A 16,893-nucleotide genomic window follows, 5' to 3' on the forward strand; every position below is an offset into this window, starting at 1 on the left:
TAGAGGGTCATTTTTTTAATGGTTTATATATGAACCCATAAGAAACGAAATTGAAAAATCTCAACTGTTTTCTTCCATTTTTTATGAGTGAAAACGTCAAAAATCATCATTTTCGTCTTTGTTTACATTTTTCCATTGATCACCAGCACCCGTCAGGACCGAATCACCAACACAGTACGTTCTCTCGCAGGACAACCATACCCACCGTGAATGTGAGACCAAAGGCTGCAAAACTTGTACAATTTGAATGACAGATGTCGTCTACGGATTAGAGTGCTACCTTTGCGGATTGGTATACATCGGTGAAACGAAAGGAAGGCTAAACAAACGTATGTGCGGTCATATATCAGACATTAACCTCAATGCTAACGATACATTATATACCAGCATTTCGAAAAGATATACCATAGCTCTAACAATCCTAATCTTTCAACGACTCTCCGTAGACAAAAAGAGGACTACTCGATTAGACAATTGGGAACTGCGACACCTTATGGTTGCAATGACAAAATTGATGGTATAGGTATTCTATCTAGTCCTTCGTGTAACTGGGTGAATGTGATGAATATTTTCAACTCGACTCCTCGACGTAGACGAAGTCATCGTCATCGTCATTATACATCACCTTCTCTGTATGATGTGTCTATTAATGACTTGCTGCCATTTATACAAAAGCCGTTGGGTATTCATCGCATTCGGACGAAACGTTATTCGTTACCTCTTTCAAACCTTCATTCTCTGTTCAAAGTATGTTTGGAATCCACTGTTACAAACCTTCATTCAAACCAATACAAACTTGAAGCTATAATTTCGGATATTGCAAGTCACAGACTTTTCAAGTTAGTCCGCACTGGAAAAGATGAAAAAAAGAAAAGATCTTTCCTTAATCTTTCCTTTGCCAACAAAGGTCACGATGGCGTCAACTTAGGCAATATCCTTAATTAGTTCAATCGAAAATACCTCCTTATTCCAAAGACCAGTCTGTACCAATCATTTCTTATACCTATACCAAACCTATTGCAACTAAAATTTTCAATTACAAACACGTTTTGCAGGATCTCGATATTGACGACTTCAAGTCTAAACCTCCTGAATGCACTTGTGCTATTTCCCAATATTCACATATATAATCATGCTGGCCACGTTATTACCTGTGACCTCAACATTGTTAATAACACGTCTCTACAAAATGTGTTATCGAAAGGTCCTAAATATCGTGAGCCTAAATCCATCAATTGGAAATTTAACTTTAAAATTTTGATGGATTCAGTCGAGGATTATGCCAGGCAATGGGCTAAGCGCGAGAAGGAAGACGCAGACACTCTTTCCGAATGGATTAAGGCAGTTAGGTCGTTGATACAAATCAGAATTAAGAAACTGAATGGGTCTATCCATGCCCATACTACGTCAATCTTAAAAGACCCAAATGTTAATTGCAAAACATCTATCCTACCTCCATGACAAATATGTTGTTGTCCCCGCAGACAAAGCCCCAAACAACATTACATTAACTGCTTGATAAACGAATTAGGTATTGACAATTCACTTGGAAACTCAACATATACCCTCACGACACTTACCAAAGAGGAAATCCAGGATAATCATAGGTCTGTTCTATGTTCCTTTGGAATTTCAACCAAAGATGAAGAACTGGATCTTCCATCACTGTATTGGATACCTAAACTACATAAGTGTCCTTACAAAGAACGGTATAAAGCTGGGTCTTCCAAGTGCTCCACGAAACCTCTTTCTAAATTATTTACATCTATGTCATCAGCAATCAAAGACGGGCTTCAAAGTTATTGTGAAACTGCCTATTCTAGAGGTGGCGTGAATCAGATGTGGATACTTAAAAATTCCAAAGATCTTTTAGAGTACATACAATCTAACTCTCTTTCATCTTGTAACAGTATTAAAACATTTGACTTTCTACTCTTTACACAAGTATTACACATTCCAAACTAAAAGACAAATTGAAAGCCTGAGTTGGTTTTGCCGTTTGCTTCATAAAAAAGACTGGCCAACGTTGACACAAGTATCTTGTCTTAGGGAGGGATAAATCATACTTTGTAAAGGATCACTCTGATTCAAACAAAAAAATAAAATGTTTCGGACTTTTATTCAGTTTGTGAGTTAACCGTCCCGGTTTACACATCAATAACCTCTAGAAAAAATGTGTTTAATCCTATAATGTAGATATAATGGACATTGTTTATTCATGATACATTTCATACACCTCTATTGCTATCATAACGTAATTCTTCTGATTTATAAACCTGGTAATTTTGATTTAATTAACAGTTGTTGATAAGTACTACAATAGTCTTCATACAAATGTATATAAATCTTAGGGCACGATCTTGTATTTTCTCTATTTTTCTGGTATTACAATCACCAAAGAAGTGCCATATTACAGGACAATAATTAAATTTTGACATGATAAATGAACAATATATAGATAGTCTACCTATTAGCTCTAAGCTTTCTTTTTTCTAAAATACAGTGTCTAATTATCAGAATGTGAATGTGACAAAGTAGGCCGAAACTTGTCGAGGCCGAAACTTCTTCCTTCTATTTTAGAGTTATTATTCTTGTTTCTACTACTGGTTCCTCATTGACAATAAGATCATGATGTTCATAACATAACAGAAATATTTTGTTTTTTGGGAACCAGTCATCTTCATGCAAATGGCCACGGGCCAACATCAAATCAAAATTATCTTCCTAAATCCTCAAATACTACACAATAGAGAAAGAACATGATAATGTCAAATTATAAAAGAATATACTACGAATTGGTAATTTAATTTTTTTTAAAATAATTTGTAACCTGTGGCTGTGCGTATGGCATCAAGGGCAAGGGACATGAAGGATCTATCAGTTTATAATTTTATTTACTTAACAGAATATTATCCTTGGCTGTATAACCCAGTCACAGGCACATGTTTTCTATTCATGGCAAGATCTACTATACCTATATATGTCGGGGCATACCCGTAGTCAGGGGGTTCTCAATTCCAAATTGAAAATGAATATCACACCTTTTTAACTAAATTAACAGACATTATGTTCATGTATAATAATATGATCCTGAGAAATCAGTGGCGCTGCATGCTGCAAGTGTTGCAATATATACACAAATTAGAAGATTGACAAACCAGTACATGCATAGGCATAAGAAATTTAAATTCAGATAATTATTGAAATGATATAAGGCCAATTAAAATTAATTGCTAGATTTTCATCCCCGCCCGCACCTCTGAAATCGTCCCGCCCCGATTTTTTTTATTTAACAAAAATACGATGTCCGGATTTTGTTCATGAGAACCATCGATAACTTCTTTTCATTCAAAACTTCCTGTTTGAAATTTCGTTTTGTATTTCTTTGAGTAATCTAACGAAAATGATTAAGTCGACATATTCTGCTGCTCTATAATGACAACATCATCTACCAAGAATAGAGATTGATAACGAGAAGGGCATGAGATATTCGAGTTACGAGTAAAACGCCTTGTCCTTGAATGCAAATTGCGGCAGAAGTCACAAGTGAATTGAAAACCGTGTTTCTTCTTTATTTATACAATGACTTTGTGTCAGGAAATTTGGACTGTGAATGATATCCAAAGCGCAAGAATCATAGAACAAATTGGTACAAAAAACATGACTAGATTAAAGAATTGACACAAGCACGAACTTCATGAACTTGTTTGATTTATGACTGTATATCATGGTATATTGAGAAAAAAAGTCGACAAACACGCATTTGAATTATAATACCCATGGCTATTGTTTTTGTTGAAAAACAGCAAACACCCTCTGTAACTGTCCCAATACCCTCAATTTAGTCATTAAACAACAACTACTTTTTTGTTAAGTTCGTGTTTACAACGCTGAGTTTACATTTCATTCTGTACTCATAATATACTTGAGTTGTATACATTTTATTGATTTTATGGGGACAACAAACCATTGCTTAGAAAACAAAATAAATTTGGTGTAGGTATAGTCCAACTTAAGAGATAATTTCTCTTCTTTTTGATGTATACTATAAATAGTTTTCTAAAGCGGCAATTACATGTATAACAATGGTTGCCAAACAGGGATTTTTATTTAAGAGTTTGAAAAATAGTGTAGGATTCCTTATACAGCATGTATATACATTATACAAGCTTGTTTTCCACTAGTTTATACCCCGCGGTATGAAGAACTTGAGACGATGGTTTTATTTGAAATAAAATTTTAAAAATAAAATCCTCCCACCCGCCCCATTTTTTTCAAAAATTTGGATGAAAATCTACTAATTAATTTTAGTTGGCCTAAAAACAAAACAATCTGTCATAACATGTTTAAAGCTGCTGAAGTTATCATGGTCATGTACAAATGATGTAAGTATTGATACACATGATACAAGGCTACTTATTAAATCCCTTTCATGGAACTAACTTTTTTTAAATTGGCTTATTAATTTTAATTTTTAGCTAGATGTACATTTTTTATACAACTACAAATGTTGTGTTATTCCTTTTGTTAAGTTTAAAAATTTAATGTCATGAATGTTAAGCATCAAACAATAAAATTACAATATTTAAATTCAAAATTTGTCAAACACATTTATTTACCTTGGACACATGTACATTATCCTGATTATACACACCTTAATATTTTTATCTTAAAATTACAATCAGTACTCTCCATTTGGGACATTAATATATAAAGTATTCGGAATTTCCCTCTCTTCAATTTTAACAAATTATACCTGGATTACATGTAACCATGGTAACCTTGATAAATTAGTTATGTGCTGTTACAAGATACATAATCCAACATTTGTTCTATGTATACACAATAATTATGGGAACTCCAACATGAATTTCTTAATATTTTACCTATAAACATGATAACCTTCAGAATGTTGAATTAGCCAGAATAAACCGGTTTATTCCTTTAATGCATTTTATTTTATTGTTAAGGAAAATCAGGTTTACAAACATGTTCTTGGTTTTAAGGAATAGTGTATGTCTTAATAAAATTCATTGTTTTTAAAAAGAAACCAGTAATTTGACTTAGGCAGGTAAGTGGAGTCTTCTAATTTCCCTAAATATTAAGATAATATCATGGGATTGCCATTTTTCTGTTTATGAATAATATTTTTCAAGTAATAACTCTTTTAAAAGGGGTCAAAATCATTTATTTTTTTTGAATATAGGATTTCGCTATATTTTTCTATAAATGAACTTTATTTTATACTCAGTAGAAAAATGAAATAAAAAATTGGGGTCACTGTTTATTTATGCTCACAATCTGCCTCGAAAGAAGCATCATTTTTGTTTTAAACTGTCCTTTTTTTTCTGTTGAACTAATAGGAGAAAAAGCGTTAATATCGAAATTAAAAAAGAACTAAATTACAGAAATCGCTTAAATTTTACAATTATTCAGTTTATGAACAGCTTATTCGAAAACAACAATAAGAAATATAGGTCACCAATGATTTAAAAAAGATAATTTAATTTGATGTCAAAAAATGGCATTTTTGCACTAAAGGGAGATAATTTGAAGCTTTTTCAATGATATCTACATTTTAAAAGTCACCTGGGGCCAACACAAATTGATTTTTTGGAACGATTTTTTCTACAATATGTTAAAGTAACAACTACTGAAGGTTATTAATAAAATTTGTAATGAAAAGTAAATGTTTGATTTTTTTCTGAAAATTGTATACCTGCGCAGGATGCAAATTATCATGTAATGCAGAACATGGACATGAAAGATTTAGACCTCAAAAACATGCATATCATGTACTCAAAATCACATATATAAATGTGTTGGTTTTGCCTATTTTTATGCCCCATTTATGGGCATAATGTTTTCTTGGTCTGCGCTTCCGTTTCGTCTGTTTGTTAGCTTGTCTGTCTGTTCTGCTCCAGGTAAAAGTGTTTTGTCGAGTTGTTTTTTGATCAAGTTGAAGTCCAATCAACTTGAAACTTACAATACATGTTCCTTATAGTATAACCTTTCTAATTTTAATGCCAAATTAACTTTTTGACCCCAATTTCATGGTCCACTGAACATATAAAATAATAGTGCGATTGGGGCATCAGTGTTCTATGGACACATTCTTGTTACTTACTTAATTAATTTAAGTCCATGAGAATGATGAGATGAAGGGGAGACATAAGTTTTAGACTATTTTAAACAGGTTTTCTGTCCTGCTAGCTATATACATGTTTAGTAAAACCCAAAATGTATACTAAGAATTAATAGTACAAATTTAAACATGTACATGCAGTCACAAAATTAACACATGATTAAGATAGGTGTAAGTGTTTTATCCTGTTACATTGTAATTACTTAATCATGAATAATGTCATGTTTTTTTTTCTCGTTTTAGGTACATTTACAATATGCAAACATTCCTGTTCTGGTATGGATTTAAATAACAGACGCTTATTTTAGGAAAGGATAAAATTATAGATATATAAACCTACCTGCTTTTATTTGAAATCAACTACCATACATTGTCAGCATGCAGATGTCCGTGACTTTTGAGGTGACATTTTGTGTGCGAGCTGACACACATCCAGGAGAAACAGTATGTATCATTGGTGATTGTGACATGCTGGGGAACTGGAATCCCCACCGAGCTGTAAAACTAACTAGAGTTTCAAGTCCTAGACCTTCCAGGAAAGCTGATAGCAATGATAAAAATAACACCAATGGAATGTAAGTATATGAGAGGAGAACCTGTACAAATATACATGCAGTGTATATCTGAAATATTCTAGTTTTTAGTGTTTTTCCACTATATTGTATATAGATTTACATAAATGTATTTCAATTTCTTTATTATGCACTGATTTACTTCCTGTTGTACATGTTGTATGGATATGTGAGCAAAATTATCCCTGATATCATAAGGTGTGAAAAATTTAAACAAGAAAACCAACATGACCAAAGGCCTGATTTAATATGTATTGGTGTATATTTCATAATAACCTTATTTGAAATTTAGGCAAACAATGTTAGATCTGCAAATTTACATCAGCAAATGTTTGTCCTTCTCTCAGCTGGATTTCAATCTGCTTCTATGACGTTGTCATGTTTGTGGCAGAGATCTACCCTTATAGGTGATTGTAAATTCACTGCAACATATATACTATGTATTCCATGCATATTCATAACTTTTATTAATATGTTTATCTAGGGTAGAATACACAAATACATGTAAGCCCTAAACAGTTAATTTTACTGGTTTCTGACTTTATTTGAAAACTTTTGCTCTCTTACATTTTTATTTTATTAATATGCATTTTTATGTTTACAATTGCAGGAATATATGGAAAAGAAAAGTTAGATTGACAAATGGGATGCATGATTATAAATACCGGTACTTTATTGCAAGAATTGTTGAATCTGATAGTGAGGACTGTGAAACAACAGTAGATGTCAGTAAATGGGAAACTAATATAAGACAAAGAGTTTTCTCTCCTAGAGGTACATATATATTGTATGTTCATGCTGCGTTGTGCATAATTTAATGTTCTTAGATTTAAAATACATGTACATTGTCCTTATATTATCATGTCTATTGAAAAAACATTTTAGAAGTTGAAGCGAAAAAATGAAAAAAAATAACACTACATTTTACTCATCTTAATCATTTTCTGGATAAACCTTTATCAGGAACACTGAAAGCAATATTTTTTAAAGCTTAGGTTGTAAAAGTACCAAAACATGTGAAAGCTGTTTGACCAAAAGTGACCTGAAAATAAGTTTGCAACAGTAGAAATATATTTTCATTTACTCTCAGTTTTTGTAATTAAATTCTAATTCGTAAACTTAAACGAACATAAAATATTTATCAAATAACCACAAACTCTTACATGGGAGATACCACTTGCAGAGACAAGTGCACATTTTATTATAAATATAAGTATAATATTGTTGAAAGTTCATATAAATATATAGCTATTAACATGATTAATCAGCTTGTTCTGGTTTCTCCATACTTGTGGTCCACAAATCTGAAAATAAATAATATGATTAATAATATTATTTATTTTGCAAAATGCTACTGTACACTATGACTGCAATGACTTGAATGACTTTAGACCACCTGAGTTCACTCGTGCATGAACTCAATATCCAAATCGAACCGACCTTACTATATTTAACCAAACACATGTTAACTATAAACAAACAACATTTGACATGTTTTCGATTTTGTACAACTTTGATAAATACATATATTAAAAAAGAAGGTGTGATATGAACCTTGTGTATTCAGCAACTGACCACTCAGTTGGTCAGATTTTTATTATTATTTTGCATATGAACAAAATTGAAAAAAATAACATGTTTTCTCTTGTGTGAACATGTTTTACTCTTTTGGATAACATAATTTTTCCATGTGTCGATAGGCTAACAATTTTCAGAGTTTTGAATCTTAACTCAAATTTGAGTAAATCAAAATGTCTCATCAATTGATGGCAAATTTTATTTTTTGCATCCTTACAGTGAAGATTTTGACATTCATATGGTATCTGCATGTCAATAATATGACTACAGACTCAGTAAGGGAGGACATCGAATGTTCAATGTAGGATAAAAAAAACTTAACTCAGATAGTTTTTTTTTACTGACCCCCTACCCCCCTCTTAACTTAATTTGGGAAAAATTGATTGACCCATATGGATATATGTAAAAATTGATGGAGGATAAACAAAACTTGCAGCAAGTTTAACCTCCCACCCCAAACTATTTGAATTAAGTTTTTTATCCTTCATTGATATTTTTATGTCGTCCCTAACTGACCACACTTGATAATGTAATATAATGTCTTCCTATTTATGTCTGTTTTAAATTTTATTACTGCAGTTGACACAAAATGCTTACATTTCTTCCTATTTTTAGCGTACATGGATGAACCTACAAAATATGAAAATACGATTGATACCTTTGGAGAATATGGTATTTATAGTTATAATATTCTGAAGTACATAGTGCATTAGATAAAGCTTTAGGTTAAGGAACAACATAAACATGATAAATCACTCAATTGTATAAAGAAAGGTCTTTCCTTCTTTTACACCTCTCTCTAAAAAATTTGTTCTGATCCACAACTTAAAATCTTTGTTTAAGAAAACTAAACTGACGGACACATTTTCAGTATCATTATTCATCATCATGTGCCTCATTTCGAGTCAGTATCTGATGCTTGACCATTCTAAGCTACTAAGACTCGAGGAAATAAAATAAATTCAATTAGGTTAAATACAATGTATAGAACAGTATGCATATTTCATAGAAATTGAAAAATGAACAAATAAAGAAAGGAAACCTCTGGTACAATTGGAATGTGTTAAAGAGACAACAACCTGACCAAAGAGCAGAAAATAGCTGATAGTTCATGTTAGTTGCATTTGAAGGCAACTACAATGTATATAAAAAAGAAGATGTGGAATGATTGCCAATGAGACAACTGTCCACAATAGACCAAAATGACACAGACATTAACAACTATAGCTCAGCGTACGGCCTTCAACAATAAGCAAAGCCCATACCACATAGTCAGCTATAAAAGTCTGGAAACCTTTTATCTTATTTTATTTTTACTTGCAGGACAGAATAAGTATGTGACAAATGGCTGGCTGATTGACAAGACAGAAATACACATACGACTACACAGCAACCCAATATATATGTGGAAAGCTCGTCACAGAACACAGTGCTACAGTATCAAATGTACTCCTTTAGACCATCGATTTAGAGATGTATGTTAAACTAAAATGATATGTGTTGTGCAGTTTATATTCTATATTTAGTCTACAAAATTTATATGATTTTTCATAACAGTTACTATGATTACAAAAATACATTTTTCCTGTAAAGTTGTGTAAATTTTTAGTATGACTCTTGATGATCATGCATTCAGGAATTAAAATATGAAGATGATCTTGATAGTACCAATTTTATTTTTAGACAATAGATGAAGATGAAGAAGATGATTACCAACCACATACTATGCCTCCACAGACTTTTACTAAAGTGTTAGTTTCTGTAAGTATTTAGGTCATTTGAATACAAATTTTTGTTTTTGTTTCTGTAAGTATATAGGCATATTTGTTCACTATATTTAAGGGCTGATAATCCAATGTTTATAGTATTTACCTTTATTTACAAAAACCCACTCATATACATTTATGTTTAAAAAACAAGTTACAAAGATGTTCATAATAAAACACTAGCTACATTGATGTAGTGAAGAATTAAGTTTTTATCCTACATTGAACTTTTAATGTCGTAAATTGCTTTCTTGATGAAAGAAATAAATAAGCTATCAAAGTACAGTATATATTAATTTTTTAGCATACTCATATTGATTTTTTTTCAATGTTTTTTTTTTAAAGACTTTGAAAAATGAAAAGGAAAAACCTCGTGCACAAGAGTCTCATGGAGAAATATACTGTCCCAGTGACTTCATGATATTTTCAGCCAGAACAATAGACCCAGAATACTTGGTATGTTATAACTTTGGTTTGACATAGGTTTATTTATAATTCATGTTTAAAAGAATTAAGGAACATTATACAACATTAGTTATACATGTCAAGAAAATTAAATAACTTTTGAAAGTTGCAGGAATCTAATATCTGTTCGAAAAATATCAATAAAAAAAAATGGAACTATCTTTCTTTGTCCAGAAATGTAGCTGAATCAACTACAACCAATGCTTTATACAATACAATATTTAATTTTACTTCTTACTTATAAATCAAAGCAATCTTGACCCTTCAGTGATTACAACCTCTTTTATTTATATTTTATAAACCTTTCCTGTTGCAGTAATAATAAAAACATTGCAAAAGTTTATAAATTAATGATAACTACTTTGAATTAGGTATCACAGATATAATTGATTGAAAGCATGCTTCATTTATGTTGAACATGTAAATTTCTTTCATGATTCTGTAAATTAAGAAATTATTGCATGCATTTTTTATTGTGATTTTGTCAAGAATGGATAATAATGTGATTTTAATTATTCGATTTTAAAAACATCTGCATACAGGGGTAGAAGGGGCGCAATTCATTTGCGCCAATTTTTAAAAAATCCAATCTTTCATTTGTGCCACAAGGTTATATTTTATTTGCACCAAAATATGAAAATTTCATTTGCATCATTTCACAGATGATACAGGTAACATAGACGGGAAAAATTAAATATTCATTGCTGTATCGTGGATCAAATTAGTTTCTACATTATTTCTATTATGTATTTGTTCATAATTATTTTTGATACAAAACTGAGATTTTTAGAATTATAAAGTGTTCTCATGTTTGAGGTGTAAAGATGGACATTGTCAGTTCAGTGACAAACAGAGGAAATAAGCCTGTTTTTCTATGATCACACATATGGTATATAGCTTATCATATTCATCATATTTAAAACCATTTATGCAAACAACAACTGTCTTTATCATTAAATAGATATATGAAGATGTGGTATCATGAGTGCCAATGAGACAACTCTCCGTCCAAGGCATGATTATAAAAGTAAACCATTATAGAAAAAGTCTGTTTTGAAAATCATTTTTTTATACCATTTTCGTGTATTTACCTGTATTATTAGCGCAAATGAAAGGTTTTATTTTTGGTGCAAATGAAAGATTTTTATGGCGCAAATGCAATGCCAATTGGCACAAAAGCAAAGCACCAGGTTGAAGTCATGAAACTTTGCTTAGTGCTCGGAACACAAAAATCATGACCCAACTTGGAAGTTTTCAAAGTGTTATAATTTTGTTTATAAATTTTAACCATAAAGGAAGTCATATTTATATTTTTAAGCAAAATGTGATGATGGCGTAATATTTTTACTTCTATTTTAATTTCAGGGATTTCAGTTTGATTTCTATGTGCAATTCCCTGACAAGGAACCAAAGCATGTTGGTTACAGTTATTTGTTGCCCATGGAAATGAAACACTCCAATGATATTAAAAACTTACCAATCACAGGTCTTAAGCATAAACCTATTGGCCAGATTAAAGGTATTATAATAAGCATATTAAATAAATGTTGCTATGGAAACCAACATACCACTAATACCATGGATACAGATAATTAAAACACTCTGGTCCTTTATTGTGACGGTACTCTACTCTCATATATTTTTTCCTCTGATGTCTGAAATCATCTTTATATTATAGATGGGTACTAATCGACATTTTAATCTGGGAGAATATGGTTAATATGTAACATAACTACGTAAAACTTGTTTCATATGACTTAAGATAAGTGGTTCACAAAATTCCATAAAAAAATCCATCAAATTTGGCACCATATGAAAAATAATACATCCACTTTATTCAAATTTTGTATATTAAATCTTATTTGCATGTTCTATCATTTGTAGTGGATTACTTATTTATTAAACCACTGGTTGGTCTACCTATGACAATGGAAGTGTCATACCAGAATTACTGGAAGTTTGAAAGAGCTGCACTAGATATAGGACATAAGGGAATGGGATCCTCATATAAGCATAAAAAGTAATTATATTAGAAAAAAAAAACAGATTTTAATAAGATATTTATATCAAGTGGAAAAAATAGACTTTTAACACTGTTATTTTATTTAATCTTGCACACCTCCCAAGATCTCCATGTAGGAACTTCCAGAGAACGAAATTAATTATGTTCAATAGAAATTATTTTATTCTTCTCATTCTAAAGAATGGTGAAAAGACTGATATTGTTCAGTTTATTAATTCCATTATAGAAAAAAAATATATTTTCTTTAATTTTCATTTGTAACAATGCCAATATGAAGCCTGATTCATATAAGTCGAGGATAACCATAATTCAGCTGTCCTGTTACCATCAGAATAGAATAAATAAAAAAAGAACCAGACATGATGTTTCAGTCTAGCCAAAGCAGGAATCATATTCATATTTTAAAAAATGTTTTTATTTTTGGAAATATTTGATAGATTGTCCCTTCACTGAAATTTATTTATTTATTTGAATACCATAATGTTATTTATTTATTTGAATACCATAATGTTATTTATTTATTTGAATACCATAATGTTTGCTTTTTTATGAGACTATTGAAAACCTTAGATTGTTTGTTTGTTTTGACAGATCAGATGCCATCAGAGAAAATACTATAACATCCTTACAATCAGCTGGCAGTCATGTAAGTTTACTGTATGTGTCAGTATATTCTAGTCTTGTGTGTACATTTTCTGTAGTTTGATATTAACAATGAAATAAAATTCAACAATAACATTTTTTAAACCAAAACAAATTCTGAAGCTCCACAGCCCACAATGGCCAATGTTAATTGTGGGTTAGACAGTCTCTGGTATGAAGATATTTTAAATTTTACATTAAGATTGAAAATGAACCTAATTATTTGTTTCCATAATGGCTGCTACTGGCAATTAATTTCCCTCACCTTTTGTTTTACAAATTTTTCCTAATAAATAATGTTACCTGTCTTAGCAATAACAAAAAAGACCCATATCCATATCTTAACTAAAATTATTAACAAATTCTAACTGCAACAAAATAATTTGTTTCCTAGCTTTTTTACTTGCTAAACAAACTTATTTGGTATTTATATCTAAGCCTTATAAAAAATTTCAGTTTATTTTAAATAGGTATTTTTTTGTTTAACTAAAAGAGTAATAGTTTATTTTCTTCATAGTTCTAATTTGGCAAGATGTCCAACTACTGAGCCAATATTAGTTTTAAATGCCTTGGGTCAGTTTAGAGATTAAAGTAAACCTACACTGGCAGACCCATTTGGAAAATCACCGCGATTTTTGTAAAATATTCGGTGTTTTTTGGCCAATCTCCGCGGAACGGATAAAAAATAGAGGTTCATCGTAGATTTTCCGTTTTACAGAATATTTTGCGGTTCTCCGGAGATTTTCCGTGTCTCAGGGAATTATCCGTTTGTCCGATAAAACGGGTGTGTATTGAGTCATTGATAGAACCAGTGATGCGTGAGCGACGGTTATTAAAAGGTCGGTTGTATAATCCGTTATGCGTGAGCGACGTTCAATCATTAATTGATCGTTGTATTATCCGTTAAGTGTGAGGGACGGTTGTATTGAGGTACAGATTGTAATATATGTAGAAGTTTACAGAACTATCATAAATCGATTGAGATATACGGAATTTTCAAAAATTTATCACATAATGTTTCTGTAAATTTAGAGAGAAACAGATTATATATTTCTCGGGGTTAAAGGTTTACTTTTATGATTGAAAAATACATGTGTATGTCTGAGGCCGAAGATCATTTAAACTTCATTGGCAAATATGAATTTTTAAAACGATCTTGATCACCTGCTGATCCATAATGATTAATCTTTCAGAATGAAATGCACATGGTTGAAGGCATATATTAGCAACATTAACAATATGCTACGATGAGATAATGACAAGTTGCGAATTTTAGTCCGAATGTGTATATATATGAGCATATGGACATACATTCATCTTTATAATTAATCAGTTCATCTGTCATTTGTTTTATTAAATTACTTTTCAATTGTGGTATACATACAATTTAATCATTGTGTAAGACGATTTGAGAATAATGCTTTCATCGTAAATACTTCAGAAATTATAATTGATTCAAGAACCGTTTATTGGAACAAAAATAAAATGAACGGCCTATAGGAAGTTCTAACCTTAGTTGATATCAGGGGTCAATTGGTATAGCAGTATGTAACGTAATACAACGATCGTCGATGCATAATATGCATATGTAAGTATACAGTATGCATGCAACTGGATTTCGACAACTCGTGGGTTGTCTTTTAGACAAAGAAGTTCCATTTTAAAGATATGAAAGTACGTCAATGCACGTCTTGTAAACTAATCTGTTACTTTTTGAAATATAAATAAGTTATATTTAAAAGATTGGATGGTTATTTCACACGTATTAAAGTTCTTCTGTCATCATTACTGTTTTTCGATTATTTTTTGAGAGTTCGATCTTAAGACATTTATGGAATATTTGCCACTGGAAGTTAAACAACCAACAATCAATCATCTTATTACAAAATTTAAAATATGCCTGAGCGATAATATTCTTTTAAATTTTAATGTGAAAGACAGTTTCTCCATTTATAAGAAGGCACTTCCAGGTCTAATTTTAAGTGTATCTACATTCCGGGACTGAGATTTATTTACTATACTAGCAAAAAAAGAAAAGAAAAGAAAAGAAATGATGATACGTTTTGTTTTTTTAATAATTAAATAATTGACGTTAAAAATATATGTAATTAACTTGATCTAAAACTTGACCTCGCTCATGATAGAGAATGTTAAACATCAATTGTGTCGACTGCACGGGATTTTCCAACGGCGGGAAATACCCTGTAACTATAAACACAGGTGATGTTATATACTGACCGATTGTGGAATGTCAATTCAGGGTTAAAGTGATGTGTAATGATTGACATTATCGTGCGCTTAATAGTTGAGGCTCTAGTAGGTTCATTTCAATTGATAATCGAAAATCTAAAATCTTTTTTTTTTTCAAATCAACGATGAAGTTTTGGATATTATGGAAGGGATTTTTTAAAGACAACGGAGGTACCTTAAAAGTCTATAGGAAAATATACAAATAAAATAATATAAAACAATTTCGAAGGTCACAACTTGTATCTTATAAATCAATGATAAAGCGACTTCATCAGTATTAACAGTTATAAGATTGCAATCAGATGACTTTTAATTTTGTTTGTGTTTCAGGACTGGGAGTGTATACGATTACCTTATATTACATTGTATTTACAAATGTTTGTTTATATTGCTTGACCCTTATGGGTGTAATTTTGCAATAAAGATTAAAAATATATACTTAGGATGTTCCATTCTCAGCATTGTTTCTTGTCTGTCTGTTCGTTTGTTCGTTCGTCCGTCTGTCCCGCGTCAGGTTGAAGTTTTTGGTCGAGGTAGTGTTTGATGAAGTTGATATTCAATCAATTTTAAACTTAGTACACATGTTCACAATGATATGATCTTTCTAAATTTAATTTTTATGTTAAACATAGAAAATGATAGTGCGGATTGGGCATCTGTGTATACTAGTGACACATTCTTTTTTTTAATTTATAAAACTTGTTCTCAGTGGCAGATCCAGATTTTTTTATATATAAGGAGAGGGAAGACTAACTGATAATGTCATGAGAGGACCAGCTCCAATCATTCTCAAGTGATTCCCTACATAATCAATATTTATTTTTCAACAAAAGGGGCGGACACCGTGTCATTCCCCCTTTATAGCCGACTGAGAAACTCAAAGGTCTGTTTAGGCAGTCAATGTCGTCAAAAACTTCTATGTGTTGTATAGCCAGTCATTGTGTCAGTGTAAAACTTCCATGTATATCAATCAATCAAATCAAGACTATTAAAAACTCCCATCAACGCCATTCCCCACTAAATCCGGCTCTGGTTCTATTAATTTCATTACTTCTTCAGCATACTAGTATCGGTAGCATGTGAGTATGGTAGCACTCCGTATATAGGTCTGTAGTTTTGCATGTATGACACTAACAGTTGGCCTAACGTATTAGAAGGCCAGGGTTGGAAGGTCATTCAACATTATGTGGCTCAATTGCAACTATATTTTCTGTGAAGTGTTACCTAAGCCGTGGCCAGGTGAACCCTACCCATTTTTTTCAAAGGATTTTCCAATAGCACATCGAAACACTTCCAGCATTCTATATTTTTTTCACCAAAAAAATTGTACCTCAGCATAATACAGGTCATGAGGTACATTTGTTTGAGGAGGGGGTTTCAATTACGGTTCTTAAGTTTAATTTCCTGTTACTACGAATTTTCGGGATTTTTTTTTTATCAGATTTGCCCTGT

General features: G+C 31.3%; 1 protein-coding gene across 4 annotated transcripts in view; it reads left to right on the plus strand.

Moving 5' to 3' along the window:
- The first annotated feature begins 2,621 nt into the window (after positions 1 to 2,621).
- LOC134708372 (glycerophosphocholine phosphodiesterase GPCPD1-like) overlaps positions 2,622 to 16,893 on the plus strand; it is a 39,529-nt gene continuing 25,257 nt past the window's right edge. For all 4 annotated transcript variants that reach the window (XM_063568849.1, XM_063568851.1, XM_063568848.1 and 1 more), the window contains exons 1-10: positions 2,622 to 2,798; positions 6,389 to 6,720; positions 7,328 to 7,491; positions 8,911 to 8,967; positions 9,619 to 9,770; positions 9,979 to 10,056; positions 10,407 to 10,517; positions 11,892 to 12,045; positions 12,411 to 12,546; positions 13,141 to 13,195. In XM_063568849.1, the coding sequence (XP_063424919.1) occupies positions 6,524 to 6,720; positions 7,328 to 7,491; positions 8,911 to 8,967; positions 9,619 to 9,770; positions 9,979 to 10,056; positions 10,407 to 10,517; positions 11,892 to 12,045; positions 12,411 to 12,546; positions 13,141 to 13,195 (1,104 nt within the window). In that variant the 5' untranslated portion in view covers positions 2,622 to 2,798; positions 6,389 to 6,523. The remainder of the gene's footprint in view (positions 2,799 to 6,388; positions 6,721 to 7,327; positions 7,492 to 8,910; positions 8,968 to 9,618; positions 9,771 to 9,978; positions 10,057 to 10,406; positions 10,518 to 11,891; positions 12,046 to 12,410; positions 12,547 to 13,140; positions 13,196 to 16,893) is intronic.

Source organism: Mytilus trossulus, chromosome 2 (assembly GCF_036588685.1).
Source record: "Mytilus trossulus isolate FHL-02 chromosome 2, PNRI_Mtr1.1.1.hap1, whole genome shotgun sequence".
Classification (NCBI taxonomy): domain Eukaryota; kingdom Metazoa; phylum Mollusca; class Bivalvia; order Mytilida; family Mytilidae; genus Mytilus; species Mytilus trossulus.